The 27,263-nt window shown below is 42.6% G+C and overlaps 1 protein-coding gene across 1 annotated transcript; it reads right to left on the bottom strand.

Moving 5' to 3' along the window:
* Window positions 1-945: 945 nt before the first annotated feature.
* xrn2 (5'-3' exoribonuclease 2) lies at window positions 946-24,419 on the bottom strand (the record flags this gene model as incomplete). Its single annotated transcript, XM_034077624.1, has 18 exons — window positions 24,212-24,419; window positions 22,981-23,108; window positions 21,613-21,724; window positions 20,606-20,717; window positions 18,991-19,049; window positions 18,770-18,859; window positions 16,949-17,021; window positions 15,908-15,958; window positions 15,627-15,784; window positions 14,009-14,083; window positions 13,788-13,921; window positions 12,357-12,414; window positions 10,837-10,944; window positions 10,382-10,426; window positions 6,955-7,083; window positions 5,673-5,717; window positions 2,955-3,046; window positions 946-1,081 (listed from the first exon to the last, which is right to left on the bottom strand). Coding segments are annotated over exons 1-18 (1,680 nt in total), but the record flags the coding sequence as incomplete, so codon positions are not given.
* Window positions 24,420-27,263: the final 2,844 nt, after the last annotated feature.

Here is a 27,263-nt window from a genome sequence, read left to right as displayed (position 1 = left end):
CAGACGCACTCACAACTATAAATGAACCAAAAATAAATAAGCGTTTCAGTGTGTTTTCAGATTGGAAATGGCCATGATTTTATGATTATTGAAATGTATACAGTTCTGTTTCCTACGGGTGTTTCCATAGATCTGTCTTTATTTCCCCCTCAAAGTGCACCAGATGCATTTAACTGCAACATTTAAAAAGGTTAATGTTGTTGCACGTCACCTCGACCCCTGACTTTCCTGGGGAGAAAAAAGTACCAATTTCTATTGGCTGGACGAATTGAAACCACGCCCCGTAAAACTCTGAGAAGTTTTGTGAAGCCGCCATTGTATTTGCTGGCATTAGCATTATTAGCGGCATTAGCATTATTAGCATCATTAGCATTAGCCCCACGCACCAACGCAGAGAGACTAACTTATGGCAACACAAAATATAACATGGGAGCGGTGGAGACGAGGAGGTGTCGGCGTTCTGGCGATTTACTCGGAAGGCTTCAGTAGAAGCTGCTGGGACTCCCAGCAGCTTCTACTGAAGCCTTCCCCAACTCCGGGTGGCAGTATACGCCGTGACGTGATTTGCGGCCTGCCAGTAAACCCAAAGCAGAAGAAGAGCGGCTTCATTTGCCTAATCCTTCCTCAGGGAACTTAGGCTGCGGCCACACGAGGACGAATTCGGTCGTTTGCGTTACTGTTTAGTGTCATATAGACCGTTCGGCCGCACGAGGACGACCGAATACGGCACTAAACGACTGAGGAAACGATAACGGGTCCCAAGGTGGATAGAAAGGCATACGCCACTCTCTGGGGGGTCAAACGGCTCCGTGTGTACGCCCTATCCGAACATTTTCAGATCACTGATAGTGATTGCGCAATAGCCCGCCTCTCCCCACCTCTGCTGCTCACCCCCGCGTCAAAGTAAACTGACCAAGACTCGGTGACCAATGCTTCGAGTGTTACCTGGTAGTAGTATCTCAGCACCCAGCAGAGTCCCTCCACGTACGACCGCACCACCTTCTGCCTGAAGTCGTCGTCCGTCGCCTCCACGTCAAACTTCGTCTTGTAGTACCTCTGCCTCCAGCCGTCCTCCCACAACCTGCGGGATTAAAGAGGAATATATATAGTGTGTATTAGGATTGCGAGTATGTACTTCAACTTGCGTAAAAGAACTTGGTGACATTACAACACTGCAAATGAAAGCCAATTACTTGGGGGGAAGTCTTGCGAGGTGAAGGTTTGGTTTTATTGAAATGTTTTATAAGTGCCATCCTTTTCTATTTTATTCTTATTTGCTTGTAAAGTAAAGCATTCTGATTTTATTCTCTGTATCGGGGTTTCACAGCGATTATGGAAACCAATATAAGAACTTTACTAAAAACTGTTCAGACAATCAAATAAATACGCAACGTTTTATTATTTAAAACTAAAATCTAATAAAAATCTTTTTATATATATTTTTATTTGCCTGTAAAGCGCTCTATGTCAAGCATTATTGATTTTATGATTGATAATAGGGTTTCACAACAAGACCAGGATTCAACACGAGACCCTTTTACTAAAAACTAGGGATGCACGATAATTATCGGTCCGATATTAGGAATTATGACGTCATCCCGATAAACCCGATACCAGTATTAATAGCCCTGATAATATACAATATATTTTTATACAGGAGCGGGGCTGTCAGCATCAGCTTGTAGACGGTATTTTAAACTCGATGCGCTCTGAAACTACGGGGCGGCCGAGGAAAAAAAATACACATGCGTTAATCGCGTTAAAATAATTAGTGGCGTAATTTATTTTTTCGGTCTTGAGAAGCAGGAAGTTATCGGTATCGGTTTCAAAAAACCAATATCGTGCATCCATACTAAAAACTGTAAATAAAGTATTTTGATTTGGTTGTTTTTTATTTTAAAAGCTGCATCATCGTCTCCTCGCAGTATTTAGCTCCCGACGCATCTCACTGCTCTCTGGATTCAAGAGAGTGGATTAAACGTCCTTTCCACCGCCACTTCTGCCGTTTGTGACCTTGAGGTATAAACGTATCCGACACTAAAGTGTACGTGACTGATGGAGGAGTCGACCGCATGTTTGTAGATGCACCTAAACGATGCATTTGCTTATTAAAGCGCTGCTCTGAGCATGTATAGGCTGAAAGAAAATGTGCATTAACTTCCTCCCCGCTGCAGGAACAGTGTAATGGCTTTGACTTCTGGGTAGATTTGCGTTGGGCACACATAATGAAATACGGCGGAGCGTGTGTGTGTGTGTGTGTGTGTGTCCTCAGAGAGCGGCTCTTGAGAGGAAAAGCCTCCATGAATACCAATTCAGCCCGACGGATTTAGCAGCTTTGAGGAGAGCGTCAGAGGAATTTACCGGAATATTCTTCTCTGCACAGATTAATCACGTGCGGAGGCAAGTGGGAGCTGTTCAGCAGAGGTGTGTGAGTGAGTGAGTGTGTGTGTGTGTGTGTGTGTGTGTGGAGATAAACAGCTTGTTCTGCAGCACTGTGGAATTAATGAGTGAATCGCTCGAGTTGGGTTTTCTTAAGTGCGAGAAGCTGGACTTTTTTTGGCACAACGGTTCCATTTCCCATATCCTCGTTACGTTGTCGAAAAACCCACTTTTATATTGAAATGCGTAGCGGATAGATCAGACAATTAATTAGTATCTAAATTGTAGCAAATTAACAGCAAAAAAATACCAAACACTTCCCTAGTTTTACCTTTTCTATTGTGCGGATCATTAGGATTTAGTCCCTCATAATCAGAAGGTGTGGAGATTATCCTAAACGTGTAAGTATCCTAAAGGTGTATTCGCCACAGAGATTATTTCATGCGATAAATCAAAATCACATGGAGAAATCCCATCGGCTTGTAGTCGAGGGAACCAGGGAGATGCTGCCTTCAGGGTCCAACACCGAAATACGGCATGACATTACCGCGAGTGTTAACTTAAGATGTGTTTACCTGACGTCGTCTTCAGGCTCCGGCTCGCTATCGCTGTCGTTAGCTTTCCTCTTGACCCCGCGGCCGTCGGTGCTGCCGCTCGCCCCTGCAGACTGGGGAGGGAAAGAAAACCACACACATCAGAAAACCAACTAATTTCCTTTAGAAAACAGTGGGAAAAAACGGCAGAAGATATATGGAAAAATATTTAATTAATGACTCAAAATGATGCCATAAAAATGTCCTTTTTTGTGCTTAAAAGTGAGTATTTTTATATTTAAATGCATTGTCATAAAACAGACTAATATCCTTTAGAAAGCGGTGAGAAAATAAATGTAAAAAGTGCATTAAAATGACTTGTGTTGTCCATTTACCCGAACAAATCAAATAATTGTTTATTAACTTTAAGTGTAAAAAAAAAATCAAAAAAGCCTCAAAACTGAAATTTAAGATGTTTGCATTTTGGCTTAAAAAGTGAGTATTTTTTATATTTAAATGCGTTGTTTGAGAGTCAGAAAACAAACCGACTCCCTATAGAACGCAGTGAGAGATAAATGGCAGTCTAGAAACTCAAGATTATGACAATGAAAATCTTGTTTTGTCCATTTAACCCCAAATATAATACGCTTATTAACTTTAAAGACAGAAAAGCTGAAATTTAGGATTTTTTTGCATTTCGTCTTCTGACTATTTTTATTTTTAAATGCGTTGTTTGAGAGTCAGAAAAAAAAACAAATTCCTATGAAAAACAGTCAGAAGAATGGCAGAAAATTATGGAAAACATGCATTAAAATGTCTTAAAATCTGAGAGTATGACTTTAAAATGTCTCGGTTTGTCCATTTAGCAGAACAAATCCCAAATAAAGTCAGTTTGCTAACTTTACATCAAATTAAAAGCAGTAAATCCTGAAAATTGAGCACCTGAAATGTAGCATTTTTTGCTTTAAAGTGACTATTTTTATGTTTAAATGCTTTGTTTGAGAATCAGAAAACAAACCAATTTCCTATAGAAAAAACAGTCAAAAAGAAAATTGTGTAAAACGAGCATTAAAATGACTTAAAACTCAAGATTATGACGTAAAAAAAGTATTGCTTTGTCCCCCGAACAGAACAAACCCTTTCTTAATTTCAAAGAAGTATATCCTGAAACCTGAGCAGCTCTAAAGAAGGATTTCTTTTGCATTTTGTCTTAAAAAGGTATATTTTTATGTTTAAATGCGTTGTTTGAGAGTCAGAAAACCAACTGACGTCCTATAGAAAAACCAGTCAGAAGAATGGCAGAAAGTTATATAAAAAGTGCAGTAAAATGTCTTAAAATCGAAGATTGTGACTTTAAAATGTCTCGGTTTGTCCACCCAACAGAACAAATACTAAAATAGGTTATTAACTTTAAAGAAGAATAAAAACTGAGCAGCTGTTTTGCTTAAAAAGTGACTATTGTTGTATTTAAATGCGTTGTTCGAGTGTCTTATTGATTTCTTAACTAATCATTTAAACTCTAAACATTAAATAATGGCAACAAAAAGCAATTAGCGCATTAAAAAGCTGTTAAAAAGAACCGTAATGCTCTTAAATAGGGCTGCTCCAATATGGCAAAAATCATAACCTCGATTATTTGAGTCAATAATTGTAATTATTAAATGCAATTATTCATCGACTTTGAAAACATCCATTTATTGGAGAAAATGTTTTTAACAGTCGATTACCCTGAACTTTAAGTATAACTCAACTGAAAACCCAAATATATATTTCAATTACGTTGTTTTCGTAATCGATGCAAATCGGAATCGCGATTAATTGAGCAGCCCTACTCTTAAAGTCAACATATAAAATTATATTTTAAATGATAGCGCATTTTACGTACGAGTTTTCTGTACCATGCAACATCATAAAACCACTTGGATGATTATTAAAAATGTAGCCAACTATTATTATTCTTTGCCTTTAAGGAAAACTGATGGAAGTGATAAAATCAAATATAAAATCGCCACCATAGCGACGCAGCCTTCCTCCTTTGTGAAGCCTTTGTGCTCTCGTTCATTCATGTGCTAATGTTCGTCTGCTCGATGTGTTGATATGTAAAGCTTTACATCGGCAGGACATTTAACAGCTCCGGGGGTAAATTGAAAGACATGACCATGAAAGGAAGCATAACAACGACACCTGCCACAACTTAACTTCAAATATGCACTGGCGTCAAAAAAGTGTCACATTTTCACAATTCTCCAAGGACTCGATTTTAACAGGTTGTTTAACAAAGACCGGCTTTTAATTTTGGGGCATGCTGTACTTGGTAGAAGGCCTTTAAGAGTTATTATATGACACGGTCAGTTTTTCTTGATAAAGGAATGCTTTGTTCCATTATGTACATCCAGCGGAAATACAGTGAGGTGTACAAGTGGATGTCTGCACACCTCTCTCAAATGTGGATGAATAAAACGTGCGTAAAACCAAATGTGGATGATTTGCAGATTGTGAGGCGTCGTAAAAAGTTAAAATATGCAGTCAAATATTCAGAAGACAGACAATAACACTTTGTGAGGCCTTTAATCGAACTAAATCTTCCATTTGCTGGTGAACTTTTATCAAAATACTTGCTAGAAATGTATTATTTTCTGCCTGGAAAGGGTTTTGTACTTAAAAACCTCGCCTAATGATGGCACACGTATATAAGTTGATAGAAATATCAAAAAGGGGTTTAAAAAAAATCATTAAATTGGCAATTTATAGAGGACTTACATTGCCACCGTTCTTCATCGAGGCCTTAAGGGACTGAGCGGCATCCTGGAAGAACATAGACGAATAAAAAAAGAATCAGTCTTATGGTCGCAACGCTGATTCATCAACATGTTTTAATAAATCTCCTCTCTGACTTAATATTATTGACTGAATTACTGAATATTTTTTACGTGAAGTCATGTGACCGTGCTGTAGTTCCTTTATAGCCCAACATTAGCTTAGCGGTGGTGACGTGAAGTCATGTGACCGTGCTGTAGTTCCTTTATAGCCCAACATTAGCCACCTTTAGCTTAGCGGTGGTGACATGAAGTCATGTGACCGTGCTGTAGTTCCTTTATAGCCCAACATTAGCTTAGCGGTGGTGACGTGAAGTCATGTGACCGTGCTGTAGTTCCTTTATAGCCCAACATTAGCTTAGCGGTGGTGACGTGAAGTCATGTGACCGTGCTGTAGTTCCTTTATAGCCCAACATTAGCCACCTTTAGCTTAGCGGTGGTGACGTGAAGTCATGTGACCGTGCTGTAGTTCCTTTATAGCCCAAGATTAGCCACCTTTAGCTTAGCAGTGGTGACGCGAAGTCATGTGACCGTGCTGTAGTTCCTTTATAGCCCAACATTAGCCTCCTTTAGCTTAGCGGTGGTGACGCGAAGTCATGTGACCGTGCTGTAGTTCCTTTATAGCCCAACGTTAGCCACCTTTAGCTTAGCGGTGGTGACGTGAAGTCATGTGACCGTGCTGTAGTTCCTTTATAGCCCAACATTAGCCTCCTTTAGCTTAGCGGTGGTGACGTGAAGTCATGTGACCGTGCTGTAGTTCCTTTATAGCCCAACATTAGCCTCCTTTAGCTTAGCGGTGGTGACGTGAAGTCATGTGACCGTGCTGTAGTTCCTTTATAGCCCAACATTAGCCTCCTTTAGCTTAGCGGTGGTGACGTGAAGTCATGTGACCGTGCTGTAGTTATACTATTATTTTCACAATATTTTGTCTTATTTTTTGTAAGTTATTAGTGTTCTTAAAATAGTTCGTCATCTGTGTTTTTTCTTTTTACTTTTATGTACGCACCATGACACCAAGTCAAATTCCTCGTACGTGTCAACCTACCTGGTGATAAACCCGTTTCCGAACACAAACACCACCTCCCTCTATGAACAACTTGTGTTACCTGTGATCTCTTGTAACGGTTACTTTATCTTAAAAACATTTTATACCTCGTGTGAAATCTCTTAACCCTCGAAACGCCTGCATTTCCCCAAAGGGACAATAAAGTTCCATGTCATCTTACCTTGTTGGATTGCATCCTCATGTCGAAGGCCTGGTGCCGGGCGTTGTTCACGGCGTCGGGTTTGTCTCTCCTCCCCAGAGCCTGAGGAGAGAACTGACCCGAGGTCAGGTGGGCCGGCCCCCGCTCGTTCTGAGGGAAACAGAGGAAGAACAAGGGTCAGCAAATACATACCTGTAGGTTCGTTGGGTGCGTTAAAGATAATAATAATACATTTAATTTATATAGCGCTTCTCATCCGCCAAGACAAATCTCGAAGCGCTTACAAATAAGTAAGATAAGACTTTATTTATCCCGAAAGATATTTTTGTAACTGGCACAACAATATTTTGTAATAATAAAACTGTACACCATAAGTGGATCAGAAAGAGCTATGAAATAACCACAAGAAACATGGTGACCGCTACATAAGGATGGGTACCGTTAAGGTTTTAACGGTACTACTACTTTTATCGATACCGCTTATTGGTCCGGTCTTTTAACGGTGCTCTTGTCGGTTATTTTGGAGGAAAAATCTGAGGTAAGGTAACTATATGTATGTCAGACGTACGGATGGAAATTAGCTCAAAGCTAAAATCCGGCATATTTACACTTGAAGCATTATTTGTCTAAAGTGTTCATTAATGTGCATTCAAATAAAAGATTGAATGAAAATAAACACATTTTGAACAAAACTAATATTGCTTATTATTATTTAAATTAAATACATAATATTTCACATCAAAAGAAACAATGTTTTAACAAATCGTATTCTCGTAGTTTCCTCTAATCATTAACCCATGTTTGTATCATGGAGTTAGCTCCGTGTGTTGCTGCTAGCATACAGAACACCTGACGTGGAAACGTTCCTCGTGGACGGAGCTACAGAGCTGCTAGAAAGACAGTGGAACCCGGTGCATTCCTCCGTCTGGATGTGGAGGACTTTGGATAAATGTTTAGACACATTGCTCGTGTTGCCGCCCTGACATGCTAAACTCTTATTATAGCACTTTAGGTAACGAGCATCGAGACGGGTAAAGTTTAACCACCTCGGAGAACTTTCTCTCCGCCATCTCCTCCGTGTGTGTGTGTGTGTGTGTGTGTGTGTGTGTGTGTGTGTGTGTGTGTGTGTGTGTGTGTGTGTGCATGTAGCAACCGCGTGTGTGTAAACTGCCCCGCCCCCTCGCAAGCAGGCGGGGGAGAGATCTCGCTTGGATTGGAAAGATCGAAAATACTAAAATGTTGCAGTCTTTTTGCGTATTAGAAACGGAGTTGGCGACACTAAAACTGCAATATAATGTTTGTGTAGCAATAATACATACGACATATTTTGTACATGTCTCCAGTACCGATAAAAAGACCGATAACGTCGGAGCTTAACGGAACCACGGTCTTTAGTAATTCAGCCCCGGGGCTCGGTACCCAACCCTACAGCTACATCTTCCCATTCAGGTTTGAAATCTGCCCGTTTTATGTTGGAGAATGAGATTAAGGGACGATTGAAGGCGCAACTGGTTGGAACGACTGGGACAGATGCAAGGCGCTGCAACCGCAACTACAAAATAATCTGTTGCCGACGATCAAACTAATGGCGCGTGGCACGGTTTGAGCGTGCCGTGCCAAACCCGGCTCGTTTTTGGTTGCGTTTCCACTCGGCGTAGTTCCGGCTAGCGGGTACTTTTTCACAGTTATTCTGGCCCTCTGAAATCCAGGTTGCTCCCGGGCAAACAACCAGGCTGAGTCGGGCTGAGCGTGCTAAACTAGAGAGAATCGCTGGCAAGGGGGCTACAACTACAACAAGATGAACATATTGTACCGTGATTTAATTGTAATACACGTTTCTAAATGATGCCGAAGTAACAACACACTGATACCGGTTAGTAAAAACCATGAATTAATGCTTTGACAAGTCTGCAGACAGACGGCAGAGAAAACCTTTTAAAATGCGTGTTTTCTGAATGGAGATCGGCTAAGCTAACGTTATATATGCTCCGACCGTCCACACTCACAGCAACGGCCTACAGACATAAATAACCCAGCGACTGTGTTCTCCATGACACAGGCAGTCTGTGGTTTGGACTTGTTTAACTTGTATCTAGTTTCTGAACAGATAGAGGAGCCGTTAGCTCTGAGTGCTAACAGCTAACGGCTGATGTTGGTTTTCTGTGGCTCTCAATGAAGATGACGTCACGGCCTACACTGCGTTACTATAGTTACTGCCCCAGCTACTGAACTGTAATGGAAAAGCAGCATAAAGTGAGCCTGGCCTAACGAGGCCTAACCATACAAACTAAGCCGTGCGAGGCCTGCAGTGGAAATGCGCCATAAGTGAGCTTGATACATCTGGTGGATTTGTAATCCCCCCCCCCCCCCCCCCCCCCCCCCCAAAGCTATTTCTTAATGAATGAGGGATGAAATCCTTTGAGTGTCAAAACAGTGCAACTTTAAACATGCTTGTATTGGCGCGTTCACACACACACACACACACCGCAGTACTTTTCCCACTTTAGTTCCGAAATGTCGCGTTCACACCAAAAAGAGCCGGAACTAGAACTTAGTTCATGAGAACCTTTTCACCCCCTTTTCCGTCCCTGCATTTCGTGGGAGAATAAGGTTCCCATGTCTGATTGGCTGGGCGGATTGCAAACCACGCCCCGTAAAGCTCTCAAAAAGTTTTGTGAAGCCGCCATTTTATTTGCTGGCATTAGCATTATTAGCATTATTAGCATTAGCCCCACGCACCAACGCAGAGAGACTAACGTATGGCAACACAAAATAAAACATGGGAGCGGTGGAGATGAGGAGGTGTCGGCGTTCTGGCGATTTACTCGGAAGGCTTCAGTAGAAGCTGCTGGGACTCCCAGCAGCTTCTACTGAAGCCTTCCCCAACTCCGGGGACTTCCGGCCGGGGACTCCGGGCGGCAGTATACGCCGTGAAGTGGTTTGCGGCCTGCCAGTAAACCCAAAGCAGAAGAAGAACAAGTGATGTCAGCGGCTCATTTGCCTAATCCTCCCCCAGGGACTTTTTCCGGTGTGAACGCGATCTGTACTTAGTTCATGAGAACTAAAGAGTTCATGAGAACTAAAGAGCTCTGATGAACCTTTGTGGGGAAAGTACTGCGGTGTGAACGCGCCTAATGAGACCTACATGTCTATTAATACTGGAGTTTCTGTTCTAGATGCCCGATGTTATATTAAGAACCTCAAGACTAACTGAAAACAAATCTGAGAAGAAACACTTGTACACTGAAAATATTTGAATTACAGAATGAAAAATTACAACTTTATTATTACCAATGGGACAATGAGGGTCATTTTTAAAGACTTTGGTAACACCAGAAAAGGGGCAATTAAATGAGCTCTACCATGAATACTGGAGTTTCTGTTCGAGATGCTCCCTGAATAAACTCAAGGTAAGAAATACCAGCTTCATCATCATCGCTTTACTCACCTTCATCCTCTTCTTCTTCTCTTTCATTCTTCTCTTGAAGCCTTCCTAAAAAGATGAAAATGTGAAAGCAATTAATAAAAGATTACAATATAAACATATACCCTACTGCTGTGGTGTGTCATGTGATGTCTTTTAGTGTTGTATTCTTCATCAACCTCAGTATTAATGTACTTATAACCGGAAAAATATAGTTTTCCAGTATTTTATTTTGAGAGATATAATCCAAAAGACAGGAAGCCCGGCTGGAACTTTAAATACTCGTAAGTATGCAACATTGAGATATCTTGTTTCAACAGTTACTATAAAAACATTTTTAAATGATTACTATAGTTCAGGAACTATGCTAAAAACAAGGGTATATCGGCCAATCAGGAGAGCCGTGACGAAGCCTTAAAATCCAACATATTGAGCTATATATGTTTTGAGCTCGCTGTGAAAAGCTGCAGAACACTTACGTCGTCCTCTTTGCGTTTCTTGAAGATATTGTCCTCTGCGACGCCGACCGCCTGCATGATCAGCTCCACTCGCTCCAGATCCACATAGCCGTTGTGTGTAACGTATCCCTACACACACACACACACAGGTTAGTATCAGACATGGCAAAAGTACACACATCCTTTACTCAAGTAGAAGTACAGATACTCGTGTTTAAAAATACTCTGGTGAAAGTAGAAGTACTGACTAAACTGGGTTCAACATGTGAGAAGTAGAAAGTACAGGTATTTGAGTTCAACATGTGAGAAGTAGAAAGTACAGGTATTTGAGTTCAACATGTGAGAAGTAGAAAGTTCAGGTATTTGAGTTCAACACGTAAGAAGTAGAAAGTTCAGGTATTTGAGTTCAACACGTAAGAAGTAGAAAGTACAGGTATTTGAGTTCAACACGTAAGAAGTAGAAAGTTCAGGTATTTGAGTTCAACACGTAAGAAGTAGAAAGTACAGGTATTTGAGTTCAACACGTAAGAAGTAGAAAGTACAGGTATTTGAGTTCAACACGTAAGAAGTAGAAAGTTCAGGTATTTGAGTTCAACACGTGAGAAGTAGAAAGTTCAGGTATTTGAGTTCAACACGTGAGAAGTAGAAAGTTCAGGTATTTGAGTTCAACACGTAAGAAGTAGAAAGTTCAGGTATTTGAGTTCAACACGTAAGAAGTAGAAAGTACAGGTATTTGTGTTCAACATGTGAGAAGTAGAAAGTACAGGTATTTGAGTTCAACATGTAAGAAGTAGAAAGTACAGGTATTTGAGTTCAACACGTGAGAAGTAGAAAGTACAGGTATTTGAGTTCAACATGTAAGAAGTAGAAAGTACAGGTATTTGAGTTCAACACGAGAGAAGTAGAAAGTACAGGTATTTGAGTTCAACACGTGAGAAGTAGAAAGTACAGGTATTTGAGTTCAACACGTGAGAAGTAGAAAGTACAGGTATTTGAGTTCAACACGTGAGAAGTAGAAAGTACAGGTATTTGAGTTCAACACGTGAGAAGTAGAAAGTACAGGTATTTGAGTTCAACACGTGAGAAGTAGAAAGTACAGGTATTTGAGTTCAACACGTGAGAAGTAGAAAGTACAGGTATTTGAGTTCAACACGTGAGAAGTAGAAAGTACAGGTATTTGAGTTCAACATGAGAGAAGTAGAAAGTACAGGTATTTGTGTTCAACATGTAAGAAGTAGAAAGTACAGGTATTTGTGTTCAACATGTAAGAAGTAGAAAGTACAGGTATTTGAGTTCAACACGTGAGAAGTAGAAAGTACAGGTATTTGAGTTCAACATGTGAGAAGTAGAAAGTACAGGTATTTGAGTTCAACATGAGAGAAGTAGAAAGTACAGGTATTTGTGTTCAACATGTAAGAAGTAGAAAGTACAGGTATTTGAGTTCAACATGAGAGAAGTAGAAAGTACAGGTATTTGAGTTCAACATGTGAGAAGTAGAAAGTACAGGTATTTGAGAGACACAAACAGGTGATAATACTCACTCCAGTTTTGTGCACAACGTCTTTGTAGATGGTGACGAGTCGATCGATCGCTCCCTCTCTGAGCACAAAAACATCTCCGGTTAAAAGGACAGGCGAGTTAAGTGTTCCTTTAAATTAGGATATTTAGCTAAAAAGCAAATGAGGACTGCGGGATTTGGAAATAAATGCTAATTGACATCATTTTGAGTGATATTGTAATTAAGATATGATAGTAACAGTATTACAATGATCATGGTGAGATTCTTCTAAGAGGATCTGGAGCAAACAAACAAATATTTTAGGCGTCGGAACAACTCTGAAAAACAAAAACGGTTCATTTTTTACATTTATCGTGCCGTTAACAACTATTGTGCTAACTGCTATTTTGGATAATAGCCCTGGAGCTCACCTGACCTCTAAGGACGGCGGGCAATACGTGTACTTTTAAAATTGGGATATTGAGCTCAAGCCAAGTGAGGACGACACGGTTTGGAGAAAGTGCATCATTTTGAGTGATATTGCAGTTTGCGATATGCTTCACACAATTGAAGGGAATGGTAGTTTTTGCATCATAACTCCTTTTTAGAGATGTCCCGATCCGATCACGTGATTTTCAAAAGATCGGAAGAAAAAAAATCGGGGGTCGGATTTTTTTTTCTTTTTTATAAAATATTTTTATTATTTTATTTAATGTTACAAAACAAAAATGACCATGTTCACGTCTTAAAGTCATCCTGAGGACTTTGGTTTGGTTTAAATGACTCAACATCATGTATGTGTTGCTTGGGCTTGTTTTCAGACCTGCTTATTCCTCCCAAAGCAACAGAGTGGGCGCAGTGTCTCATAGCAGCAGCAAGCTAACGAGAGGCTACGTTCAGCTGGTGACTCGGGAGTCGGGACAGAGAACATGTCAGGAGTTTGGAAGTATTATGAAATTGAAAGCGAAGGCAGTGTAACAGCCAGATGCAATGTTTGCAAGGTGGTGGAAAGAACAGAGCTACGTTCAACACGACCCATCTAACACGCCACCTGAGAAACAAACAACACGGCGAGTACACAGCGGCCACTCGGGTAACGGCACTGAAGCAACCGACACTTTCAGAGACTTTCAAAAGAAAAGAGAAACGGCCCCAGAACAGAGAAAAGGCCACGAAGATAACAGCAAGATAGCTGAAGTCATCGCGTTGGATGACCAGCCGTTATCTGTTACCTTTTTTCTCTTAACGCATTGCATAAAGATCGGATCGGGAAAAATCGGTATCGGCAGATTGTCAAAATCAAATGATCGGAATCGGATCGGGAGCAAAAAAAGGTGATCGGGACATCCCTACTCTTGAGTAACATTTCTCAGACCGATGAAGCACGTAATTAAAAACCCACTTTCACAGATATATTGTACATTTATCCAAACATAGGTTTTACTGCGATGTTGGACGTCGCCCTGGAGCTCACCTGATCTCTAAGGACGGCAGGTGAGGCAGGAAGTCGTTTCCCACGAAGAAGCACATGAAGACCCAGTCGTCGATGCTCCGCTCGAAGTCGAAGGGAAACGGCAGACTGGCCATCGTGAGCTCTCGAGCCAAATACTGAAAACACGGAGAGGAAGGATTAACACCAACGAAGAAGAAAGAAGCGATTACATTATTTAGTTCCCAAAGGAGATAAAGTCGCACCTCTCGCAGCACGCAGAGTCGGATGAAGATGAACTCCTGCTCGGACCCCGGCATCGAACCGGCAAATTCATCGTGCTGAAAGAGAGGGACACACCGGGTCAAATATCACTCGTGGAAACATGGCAGCTTCCTAAAGGTCACCTATCGTGCAACATCCACTTCCTCATGTCTCTTCTACATCTACATGTGTCCCCCCTTCTTCATGTCTCTTCTACATCAACATGTGTCCCCTCTTCTCCATGTCTCTTCTACATCTACATGTGTCCCCCCTTCTTCATGTCTCTTCTACAGCAACATGTGTCCCCTCTTCTCCATGTCTCTTCTACAGCAACATGTGTCCCCTCTTCTCCATGTCTCTTCTACATCAACATGTGTCCCCCCTTCTTCATGTCTCTTCTACATCAACATGTGTCCCCTCTTCTCCATGTCTCTTCTACATCAACATGTGTCCCCTCTTCTCCATGTCTCTTCTACAGCAACATGTGTCCCCTCTTCTTCATGTCTCTTCTACATCAACATGTGTCCCCTCTTCTTCATGTCTCTTCTACATCAACATGTGTCCCCTCTTCTTCGTGTCTCTTCTACATCAACATGTGTCCCCTCTTCTTCGTGTCTCTTCTACATCAACATGTGTCCCCTCTTCTTCGTGTCTCTTCTACATCAACATGTGTCCCCTCTTCTTCATGTCTCTTCTAAATCAACATGTGTCCCCTCTTCTTCATGTCTCTTCTACATCAACATGCGTCCCCTCTTCTCCATGTCTCTTCTACATCAACATGCGTCCCCTCTTCTTCACGTCTCTTCTACATCAACATGTGTCCCCTCTTCTTCACGTCTCTTCTACATCAACATGTGTCCCCTCTTCTTCACGTCTCTTCTACATCAACATGTGTCCCCTCTTCTTCATGTCTCTTCTACATCAACATGTGTCCCCTCTTCTCCATGTCTCTTCTACATCAACATGTGTCCCCTCTTCTTCATGTCTCTTCTACATCAACATGTGTCCTCTCTTCTCCATGTCTCTTCTACATCAACATGTGTCCCCTCTTCTTCATGTCTCTTCTACATCAACATGTGTCCCCTCTTCTTCACGTCTCTTCTACATCAACATGTGTCCCCTCTTCTTCATGTCTCTTCTACATCAACATGTGTCCCCTCTTCTCCATGTCTCTTCTACATCAACATGTGTCCCCTCTTCTCCATGTCTCTTCTACATCAACATGTGTCCCCTCTTCTCCATGTCTCTTCTACATCAACATGTGTCCCCTCTTCTCCATGTCTCTTCTACATCAACATGTGTCCCCTCTTCTTCATGTCTCTTCTTCATCAACATGTGTCCCCTCTTCTTCATGTCTCTTCTTCATCAACATGTGTCCCCTCTTCTCCATGTCTCTTCTACATCAACATGTGTCCCCTCTTCTCCATGTCTCTTCTACATCAACATGTGTCCCCTCTTCTTCATGTCTCTTCTTCATCAACATGTGTCCCCTCTTCTCCATGTCTCTTCTACATCAACATGTGTCCCCTCTTCTCCATGTCTCTTCTACATCAACATGTGTCCCCTCTTCTTCATGTCTCTTCTACATCAACATGTGTCCCCTCTTCTTCATGGACTCACCTCTCCCTGCTTCTCTCGAGCCACGCCCTGGCACTCTTTGATTTCGTGTCCGACCTGGTTGCAGAGGGCGCAGGGTCTCGGCTTGTTGGGTTTGAACTCCTCTCTGATGATGGTGAAGTTGGGCTCGTGGGTCGCCAGGCCCAGCATGATCAGATCAGCTGAACATCAACACATGGGAGACGGGTTAACAATGGACACACAGTGGCTTAGAAAGTAGTCGAAACACAATACATCGAGGTCACTTCAGACTGGAACATGAATTACTTGAATCAAAGTCTTACCGTCGGCTCCACACAGGCAGTGGTGTGTGTTTGGGTCGTGGTTGGGTTGAGCTGCAAAATAGAATCACAAACAAATCAATATAATGTGTGTCAGCTTGTGTTTGTAGAGTATTTGTTTAAGTCAAGAACACGTTCATTTTTCTTCCACAGTATTTCAAGTAGGGATGCCAGCGATTATTCGCTACAGTCTCCATAATCGAATATTATTTTTAAAAATCAATTTTATTTATATATATTTATGTATTTTTTTTTTTATTTATGTATTTTTTTTTATTATTTATGTATTTTTTTTATTATTTATGTATTTTTTTTGATTATTTATGTTTTTTTTTTTTTTCCTATCTTAGTTTCAACCAAAATATATATAAATATATATATGCTAATAATAGTAATAGTATTAATAATTGTAAATGGCCATTGGTCACACCACCAGTTTGTTTTACTGTAAACTTGGAGGAAGCCTGCGTGCAGAGCAGACTGCTGCTGCAGCTGCTACACACCGACCCCCCCCCCCCCTCTCCCTCACACGTGCGACTAAAGATGAGCAAAGCGGCAGGTAAAAAGAGTTCCTCCTCGTGGAACTACTTCGAACTTACAAGTCCAAAGGAAGTTAAATGCAAGCTCTGCGAAAAGACGTTGGTCTCTCACAGCTCAACCTCAACAATGCGTTCACATTTGAGTGCGAAGCCAGAGAGGTTACAGAGAAAGACGCAGCCCAGCCGGCCATTACCAACTTCACTTCAAGGCCACGTCGTTGTGATGACATGCTTGTTTGTTGTTTGTGCAGTTAAACACGTTCCAGTAAAGGGGGGGGGGGGGGGGTCGAATAATCGATTATTATTCGCCAGGGCTGCCGAATAATCGATTTTGATCATGGTCAGTTTCTGGCAACCCTAATTTCAAGTGTGAGAAATGCTAGAATTAAAGCACAATATTCTCGTGTACACGTTTATGTTGTGAAAGTTTCCAGCTCCGTTAATGCCGTTGTAAAGCTAAACTGTGTGGTTTGGTTTGTATGTTGTTGGAGACTTCGCACCGTACCTCTCTGTCTCCGGATGTAGTCCATGATCTTGTGTTCACCTTCCCCGGGAACGCTGGCATCGGACAGAATCACCTGGATAGATACAAAGTGAATAAAGGTTATACACATGAACGCTTTTCACATCAACAACACGAACAAAGGTCAAAAGGCACATTTACTCTAATCTTGATTTCTTATTATTTTTGTGTTTTGACAAAATGTCCAAGGTTTTGTATTAATGGGGTATAAATGGTTATACGGTTATAATCAGGGACACGGCAAGCCAGTCAGAGTTGGGGTGCTAGTGGAGCCTCACAGCGGAGACACTGTGGCGTTCTGGGGGGGTGCTAGTGGAGCCTCACAGCGGAGACACTGTGGCGTTCTGGCGGGGTGCTAGTGGAGCCTCACAGCGGAGACACTGTGGCGTTCTGGGGGGTGCTAGTGGAGCCTCACAGCGGAGACACTGTGGCGTTCTGGGGGGGTGCTAGTGGAGCCTCACAGCGGAGAAACTGTGGCGTTCTGGGGGGGGGGGTGCTAGTGGAGCCTCACAGTGGAGACACTGTGGCGTTCTGGGGGGGTGCTAGTGGAGCCTCACAGTGGAGACACTGTGGCGTTCTGGGGGGGTGCTAGTGGAGCCTCACAGTGGAGACACTGTGGCGTTCTGGGGGGGTGCTAGTGGAGCCTCACAGTGGAGACACTGTGGCGTTCTGGGGGGGTGCTAGTGGAGCCTCACAGTGGAGACACTGTGGCGTTCTGGGGGGGTGCTAGTGGAGCCTCACAGCGGAGACACTGGCGTTCTGGGGGGGGGGTGCTAGTGGAGCCTCACAGCGGAGAAACTGTGGCGTTCTGGGGGGGGGGTGCTAGTGGAGCCTCACAGCGGAGAAACTGTGGCGTTCTGGGGGGGGGGGTGCTAGTGGAGCCTCACAGCGGAGACACTGTGGCGTTCTGGGGGGGGGGGTGCTAGTGGAGCCTCACAGCGGAGAAACTGTGGCGTTCTGGGGGGTGCTAGTGGAGCCTCACAGCGGAGAAACTGTGGCGCTTTGGGGGGGGTGCTAGTGGAGCCTCGCAGCGGAGAAACTGTGGCGTTCTGGGGGGGTGCTAGTGGAGCCTCACAGCGGAGACACTGTGGCGTTCTGGGGGGGTGCTAGTGGAGCCTCGCAGCGGAGAAACTGTGGCGTTCTGGGGGGGGGGGTGCTAGTGGAGCCTCACAGCGGAGAAACTGTGGCGTTCTGGGGGGGGGGGGTGCTAGTGGAGCCTCACAGCGGAGAAACTGGCGTTCTGGGGGGTGCTAGTGGAGCCTCACAGCGGAGACACTGTGGCGTTCTGGAGGGGGGGTGCTAGTGGAGCCTCACAGCGGAGACACTGTGGCGTTCTGGGGGGGGTGCTAGTGGAGCCTCACAGCGGAGACACTGTGGCGTTCTGGGGGGTGCTAGTGGAGCCTCACAGCGGAGACACTGTGGCGCTCTGGGGGGTGCTAGTAGAGCCTCACAGCGGAGACACTGTGGCGCTCTGGGGGGGTGCTAGTGGAGCCTCACAGCGGAGGAACTGTGGAGCACTTACACTGTAGGTGAGCCACGTTTGAGGGTGCGGCTGCTAGTGGAGCCTCGCAGATGGGGGTGCTGCAGCCCCCTCAGCACCCCCCCTTCATGGTTATAATAAATGCAACGAATGTAATGATATCAAAAAGAATGAAGTTGTATTGCACGATTCTACCATGGCAGTATTATTGCCATATCTACAGAACATTTGATAAAAAAAATATGGCTATCAGTGAAGCTATTATTTAACATTGCGTGTCATGTCTTGATTTTGGCGACCAAAGGTCCGAGCAGTGAAGTTACCGTGACGTTCTTCCAGCCCGGATCATTGCTGATTCTCTCTGCGACGTAATATCTCAGACACTGAGCCAAGTTATCCATGAACTCTGTCCCCTGCAGACAAAACAAGATCAAATCTGTTATTCTGATGATACAAAGAATATATTTGCAACACGTGGAAAATAAGGCTCGTCGTCACCAAAAAGAGAATGTACTTGGAGAGTCTATAACAAGAAGCCACTTACTGGAGTGATGCAGTTGCTGTCAAATCTCTCTTTAATCTCGTCAGGTGGAAGATAACCTCCTGTAGAGGAAATAAAGCAACGAGTTAAAGTTAATATCAAGTGGTATTGGAGAAGTAGGATAAACGTACCAAAACACAGAAAAGCATATAATAATTCGACTGTAAACTGTTTGGAGGATTCAGTAATATATCCAGAGTTGTTTGATCAGGGTGTATGCAGGAATCCTGAAGTCAAATTGAATACCTTTTAAGACCGTTTCCATACATTTTAAGACCTCATCGCAACTTCGAGTTCTAACCGGTTACATTGGCGACACTTTATCTCACATTTACTATATTGCTAAACAGCACAACTAAACAGAGTGCAGACTGAAGCCTCCTCTCCACATGAACTTCAACCTCTCTGTGAAGGTCAGGTTTAATGCAGTATGCTGCTTTGTTGCTTCTGTGCTCTTTCATTCCAGTAGAACCATCAGAAACCAGTAGAAACCAGTATTTGACCAATAAACAAAACAATTGACAAAACTTTGAACTACGAAATATATTAAACTTTGGTGAGCTTCAGCGGGGTGATGTGGGGCTGTCCGGGGCTAAGCCCGGCACATAGGACGATGCTCTTACGTCATCACCCTCACACATTTGTCATATGTTCACAAAAAACGATATATATGTTAAGACTTTTCTCGTTCTTAATATAGACTATATTTAGGGTCGATATGTGTTGACCTTACTTTAAAATAGCAGATCTCTGTGACCGGATATAGTTTGGCTTAGACCCCGGCCCCACGAGGACGCATATAGTAAAACGCATTCACACGCATTCGATTCATTAACGCGTCCGTTCACACTAGACCGCTGGAAATGCTGGAAACGCTGTAGTACATATGCCAGGCCTGCAGGTGGCGCTGCTGCCGCCACAAAATACACCAAAAGCAGCGAAGAAGACCCCGGAGCATGGTTGTCATGGTTGCCCTTCTGTTTATTCTCCGCGGTGGACGGCGTGTTCTCCTGCTGTACATCTCTCAGGTAGTCCACCAGCAGATAAACCCCCCCCCCCACAGAGCGGAGCGAGGCAACGAAACTTAAAATAAGAAGCAGCATTTTATGGCACGCTATGCATGGGGCCGCCTTGAGGGGGTTTCCCGACATGTTGTTTCAGTAAAGTAAAGGGTGTTTCATGTCGTTGCTGTGGACCTTCTTAATACCTTGGAAAATGCCGTTCAATACTTTTTAATAGCCTTAATTTTCGCTAAATTGATTTATCAACTTTTAATACTTTTTAAGACCCCGCGGACCCCCTGTAAAGGTGGTTAATGTTACCTGTACAATCCATAGATTTAGGAGGTTCCCTAGTGGCCGTTAGCTGTACAGAAAAAATGGGGGGAAAAGTCACGGCTTATACTCCGAAAAGTACGTTAGTAGTACACCTGCCGTTTTAAAAGTCTGGATCTGCTCTTAAATCAACACAAACTATTTCTCCATCTCATTTGCCGTTAACAATCAGCATTTCCTGTCCTTGAGCTGAGATCAAAACGTCTTGCGGTGTTCGGTTTCCTCAGAGCTATTTAGCCATCATCCCCTCTTTGTATGTGCAGGTATTCAAACGTCACACGCACCTTTCCCGATGACCTCCTCTCGGATGCGAGTCTTCTCCTCCACCAGCTCTGCTCCTTCTTTGGAGGCTCGGAAACGGCGAGAGCGCTGCTGGTTCATCTTGGCACGTGGAGCCTGGCGGTGTAAAACAAAGGATTAGACATATTTTATTAACCCAGGTGACATTAAAGAGGGTGTTAAGTTTCTTCGTTACCTGCTTGCAGTGTTGGGACTAACGCCTTACAAAGTATTAGTTTTAACGTTTCTGTTAAATGTACGTTGTGTCCTGGCGGGTCAAAGAGCCTATCTACTGCCCAAACCAGTCATTCAAATCTCTTAAAACATCTGCAGAGACAACATGCTGGGACGAAGCTAGCAGCTAAGACCACAGAGACTCAGCCGACGCCACTCCACCTGCACCTAAGCAACAGCGGCTGGATTTTAACCGAGGGACTGCTCGCCAGGGAAAAGTCGATAAAGCCATTGCACGGTATGTTGTAGAACACATGCAGGCTATTGCTACAGTGGAGTCACCCGCTCTCAGGGAGCTAGTTAGCATGATAGCATGTCCGGGCGGCACACGGCATATGGGACGGAACACTTTTTCCAACTACCTGGAGAAAGAATATACAAAAATGGAAAGCCAGCTCGATGCTATCCAGATTGCATATAATGCATGTCAAGTTGATCAACAGATTGTATTATTCTCCAATGCAATAACAGAACTGAAATGAAGGCTATAAGGGCATTAATATAATGGGAGCCCTTTTTTAAGTAACTAAAACATTACTGTGAAAAGTAACGCATTACTTTTTGGTGTAAGTAATCAGTAAAGTAACTAGTAATGGTAACTAGTTACTGGATTTCAGTAACTAGCACAACACTGCCTGCTTGTAAAGCGCTTTGAGAACCAGGAAACGCGCTGTCTGTCTGGATTAGGGTTCTCTGCTTCAGTATTCTCTCACGTTGCACTGTTTATAACTCTAATACATGATGGCAGACGTTTCCTTATTTTAGCCACTTAACTTACCACTCCATCGATGGCCATGTAGAGAACTCTCCTGGGCCGCACGATATTGAACAGGCGGTCGATGTACTCAAAAATGGCGACCATCATCTCGTCTTCATTTTTTGGGGCAGCTCTGTGGACAGCAGAGGGCAGAATGTGAATAACGGGCACAGTTTTAACCCCTAGATTAACACCTAATTTAAAAACATACAATTTTGAAACTCCCCGTCTGCATAAAGGAAAACAGACTTGTGTTGTATAATAACTTAAAACATTCAATGAATAGGACGCAATCCCACTGGAAAACACTCAAATGTGTAAGTTTTAAACCCTTTTATTACAACAATACATCCAGGTTTGATTCTAAAAACTAAATACTTGATATTTAACTTCTTTAAATCACTCGCAATGCAATCTAGGGATTCAGCCACTTGTGATTTAAAGATCTATTCATGTAATGATGATTATACAGAAGTTATTTTAAAGAATACCAATTAGTTGGCACTAGGGCGGCACGATATATCGCGCTGTGACGATAATCACGATATGCGCGATAGTTACATCGCAGGACGTACGGTATTAAGTAGGCAAATGAACTCAAACATGTTGCAATTATTTTGCTACAAAAGGAGAAGTCGCGCGGCTCTGATGTCAGGGGTCAGAGTGAGTGCCAGCAAACCACCAATCACAATGAAATCTCCAAAGCAAACGGACCCGGGGATTAAAGGTAAAAACACTGAATAAAGTCGTTTCTCCAGGGCAGTTCGGCGATGCTAACCGAGCTAGCTCAGCTTGTTGCATTACATTATATTTCACTTGTTAGACTCTTTTATCCGAAGCGACTTACATACTCAGCACTGTGGGCAATCCTCACGGGGGCAATTTGGGGTGAAGTGACTCAGGGACACAACGACATACTGACTGCAGCGGGACTCGAACTTGCTACCCCCTGATTCAAAGTTCAGCACACTAACCACTGATCCACAGCCTCCCCTTGTTGCTCTGATAACTTAAGATCCAGACGTCCGTGACTAAAATCCTTCACCCGGTTAAATATAGTTGTATTGTTTAGCATTAAAGTTCAAGAAAGGACGGTCTTTTCTTCAATTCCTGTATTTTTTCATATCGATGGGGAAAAAATATCGCAATGTCAGTTTTTGCCAATATCGTGCAGCCCAAGTTTGCATACGTTTTAACTATCAGAGAAGTCTGGACTCATGGGAAGAGTTACATTTAAATCCCGCTGCTACTTCAGCACCACGGACAGAGACACTAATACATAGATATTATTACACAGCAGTTCAGTTACTGAAACAGAGGCGAGCATTACGCTTCAAGTCAACTTGCTAAAAGTACATTAAAACAGATAATGTATTGAGTGTTTCGTACTTGTCCTCTGGATGTGTGCAGGGGTGAATGATCCCGTTCATGTCCAAGTACAAATTGTCAAATTCCACCTCGTTGGGGTTAGGCTTTGTCGTATCAACGGGAATGCAGACGCCGTTACATTCTTTCCCCTGTGAAGACAAAGAACACAATTAAGCTTTCGTGAAGAAAACACAACAGAAGCAAGACCCCAGACGCTCACGAGACAAGTACAATGTTTTCGCTACATTTCAATGCTTTGAGTATATAATGCATTGTATTTCAGCTAAAAGTAGAGGCGGTTAAGGTGAGGTAAGTTTCAAAGCCGAAGTCATTGGGTCACATGACATGGAAGCTGATGAAAAGCTATGAGAATTTCCCCCCAAAAAACTGAAGATCTTTCATTAAAAAAATTTGTAGCACTAAAATCCAAATCTAAGTGGTGTATCCTACTTGTCTGATGGGCTATATTACAATGCTAGATTGATTTAAAGTCACTTGGTACTGCTGAATTGTACTGTTAATTTCAAGCTAGTGTACACATATTTTAATGTATATAGTACACTATGTTTATATGTCCAGTAGATAGGTATATTGGACAGACAGACACTGTATTGATCCCAAATGGGGTGTACAGGGATTACAATCTTTAAAAAAGGTGGAAAGAAGTATAAACAAGGATTCTATAAATGCTGTATATTGTATAATGCCTAGTTCCTCATCTGAATATAGGTATTCTTCACTGAGAATACGTATATAGCGTTTTATAATTGTTATATATATATATTCGAAACAGAAAATGGCGGACAATCCCCCTGTTGACTAGAGAGGGTGAAACGTAAGACTAATTTCAATTAATTTAAAACACGTTATAATGTGGAGGATTTTTGTTGGTACTCCAGAGATGAGAATACGATCTTCTTCTCCTTGCTCCTTTCCATCATGGGCTAATACAGTTTATAATAATTGCCATGGAGTGGAACAAACTAATAAATAACCACGCAATTTTGTTTACAATCTCACAAATTAAACCACAAACATCCGGGTCTCTGTGGCCTCGGTGACAAACACAAACATTAAAAACACAACAAAAATGAACTTTCAACGCAGCATTAATCGCAAAAAAAAACACGTATCCGCTTGTGATATGAATAAAATGCATTTATAAACGGTCAAAATAGTTAAAATGTTCCCGCCAACGTGAATGCGACATGTAGCCGAGCAGATGCTATCATGCTAACATGCTAACCCTTACCTTCTCCTCAACACAATGCACAACGATTGAAGCATATTTTCGGCTAAGCCAACGGAAAAACGCCGGGACTCCCATCTTCGGTGAACAGTGGCTTCTCTCTCAGCGTATAAAAAAGTGTGAAATGTTAATGAAAGAGTTAAAATAGCTTAAGTTAAAACACGAGTTGTTTGGATGAAATCAACTCTTCGGCTACATGCTGTTGGGCCGTTAAGAACTGTTTCCGGTTCACTCGGCTTTTACCGGAGCGCCTCGTAGAGCCGAGTGTACCCACAGCGTCCCCGAACGGTCACAAGCGGTACTGCAGTGGCAGAATCAGTGCGGAGTACGATAACAGATAAGATAAGAAGTACTTTATTGATCCAAATTTGGGAAATGTTTGCGTTGCAGCAGCATAAAAAGACAAGGCATTATACATTGGAGAAATTAAAGACTAAAATATACAATCCAAAATGTAAACGTCTCAAATTGAAATAAAATAACATTAAAAAAGTAAAAGATATACACGTGGAAATACATAGTCTCGCTGTTCAATCTTCTTTTAAGGTTTTCTCAGTGATGACAGAAAGCAGACGTAATATTGGGGACAAAATTGGCCATTTCAAGAAAGATGTGGGGACATGTCCCAAGTGTCCCAAGTGTCCCCAGTGCAAATGATGCCTATATTAGAATAAACATAATTTAAAGAAAAACATTTGCAAATAAAGTTAATGGGAGAAGGCGTTTGAAATACCATTTTCAATGCAGAGCTTGTAACACGTTATTTATACAGTGCATTTAAAAGTATAACTTTCACAAAGAAATGTAATAAACAAGAACACTGGTTTAGTGTCAAGATGTGCAATGTTGACATGTTAGTAGACTTTTAACAGAAAATGAAAAACAATTAAATAAAACATTTCTCCCGTTTTGCAGCAGCAGGGAGCAGATTATAAAAATCACTAAAAGAGGATTACAAATAGACTTTTAAATCAACAATTACATATAAAACATTTATTAAAATGCAATAAAATAAAGACCTACCACTGATTTTTTAAATAAATTGTAAATAAATGGTCATAATTGTTGATTTAATTGAAAATACAGCTTTCAATTTAAATGCAAGACTTAAAGTCACAGAGTGTGTGATAGTGTGTGTGATACAGTGTGTGTGACAGAGTGTGTGATCTAGTGTGTGTGATGTAGTGTGTGTGATACAGTGTGTGTGCAAAGTGTGTGTGCTGTAGTGTGTGTGCAGAGTGTGTGTGCTGTAGTGTGTGTGCAGTGTGTGTGATGTAGTGTGTGTGATGTGTGTTGATGTAGTGTGTGTGCTGTAGTGTGTGTGATGTAGTGTGGGTGCAGAGTGTGTGTGCAGTGTGTGTGCAGTGTGTGTGATGTAGTGTGTGATGTAGTGTGTGTGACAGTGTGTGTGACAGTGTGTGACAGTGTGTGTGATGTAGTGTGTGTGACAGTGTGTGTGTGATCTAGCAGTCTGTAATTGTTTTGTCCTGATGTGACATAATGTTTCTTTAATGGAGACTCTCTGCTCTGATGCCTCTCGCTTCCCATCCTGCAGCTCCACATTTAAGGTGAATTAGATGTTTCTCTCATACAGTTGGAGGGGTGTGTGTGTGTGTGTGTGTGTGTGTGGTGTGTGTGTGTGTGTGTGTGTGTGTGTGTGTGTGTGTGTGTGTGTGTGTGTGTGTTGTGTGTGTGTGTGTGTGTGAGAGTGATGTGGGGGGGGGGGGGCGGGCGGGCGCCATTAGCCTCCCCTCTTCAGGCAGTCTGACACCAACACTGCAGTATCATTACTGCAAAGAGCTGCTGATGGAAAACACTTGGCCTGCTCCGACGGGCCATTTACAAAAACATTTACGCTGCAGCTGCCGGTAGAAAACCATAGACTGGTAGAAACCATAGAAACCATAGACTGGTAGAAACCATAGACTGGTAGAAACCATAGACAGGTAGAGACCATAGACTGGTAGAAACCATAGACTGGTAGAAACCACAGACTGGTAGAAACCATAGACTGGTAGAAACCATAGACTGGTAGAAACCACAGACTGGTAGAAACCACAGACTGGTAGAAACCATAGACTGGTAGAAACCATAGACTGGTAGAAACCATAGACTGGTAGAAAACCATAGACTGGTAGAAACCACAGACTGGTAGAAACCACAGACTGGTAGAAACCATAGACTGGTAGAAACCATAGACTGGTAGAAACCATAGACTGGTAGAAACCATAGACTGGTAGAAACCATAGACTGGTAGAAACCATAGACTGGTAGAAACCATAGACTGGTAGAAACCATAGACTGGTAGAAACCATAGACTGGTAGAAACCATAGACTGGTAGAAACCACAGACTGGTAGAAACCATAGACTGGTAGAAACCACAGACTGGTAGAAACCATAGACTGGTAGAAACCATAGACTGGTAGAAACCATAGACTGGTAGAAACCACAGACTGGTAGAAACCACAGACTGGTAGAAACCACAGACTGGTAGAAACCATAGACTGGTAGAAACCATAGACTGGTAGAAACCATAGACTGGTAGAAACCACAGACTGGTAGAAACCATAGACTGGTAGAAACCATAGACTGGTAGAATAGAAACCATAGACTGGTAGAAACCACAGACTGGTAGAAACCACAGACTGGTAGAAACCACAGACTGGTAGAAAACATAGACTGGTAGAAACCACAGACTGGTAGAAACCATAGACTGGTAGAAACCATAGACTGGAAGAAACCACAGACTGGTAGAAAGCACAGACTGGTAGAAACCACAGACTGGTAGAAAACACAGACTGGTAGAAACCATAGACTGGTAGAAACCATAGACTGGTAGAAACCACAGACTGGTAGAAACCACAGACTGGTAGAAACCATAGACTGGTAGAAACCACAGACTGGTAGAAACCATAGACTGGTAGAAACCACAGACTGGTAGGAACCACAGACTGGTAGAAACCATAGACTCCGAGAAACCACAGACTGGTAGAAAACATAGACTGGTAGAAACCACAGACTGGTAGGACTGGTAGAAACCACAGACTGGTAGAA

This window comes from Pseudochaenichthys georgianus, unplaced genomic scaffold, assembly GCF_902827115.2.
Source record: "Pseudochaenichthys georgianus unplaced genomic scaffold, fPseGeo1.2 scaffold_1797_arrow_ctg1, whole genome shotgun sequence".
Taxonomy (NCBI): domain Eukaryota; kingdom Metazoa; phylum Chordata; class Actinopteri; order Perciformes; family Channichthyidae; genus Pseudochaenichthys; species Pseudochaenichthys georgianus.
This window is presented reverse-complemented; position numbering and strand designations above follow the sequence as displayed.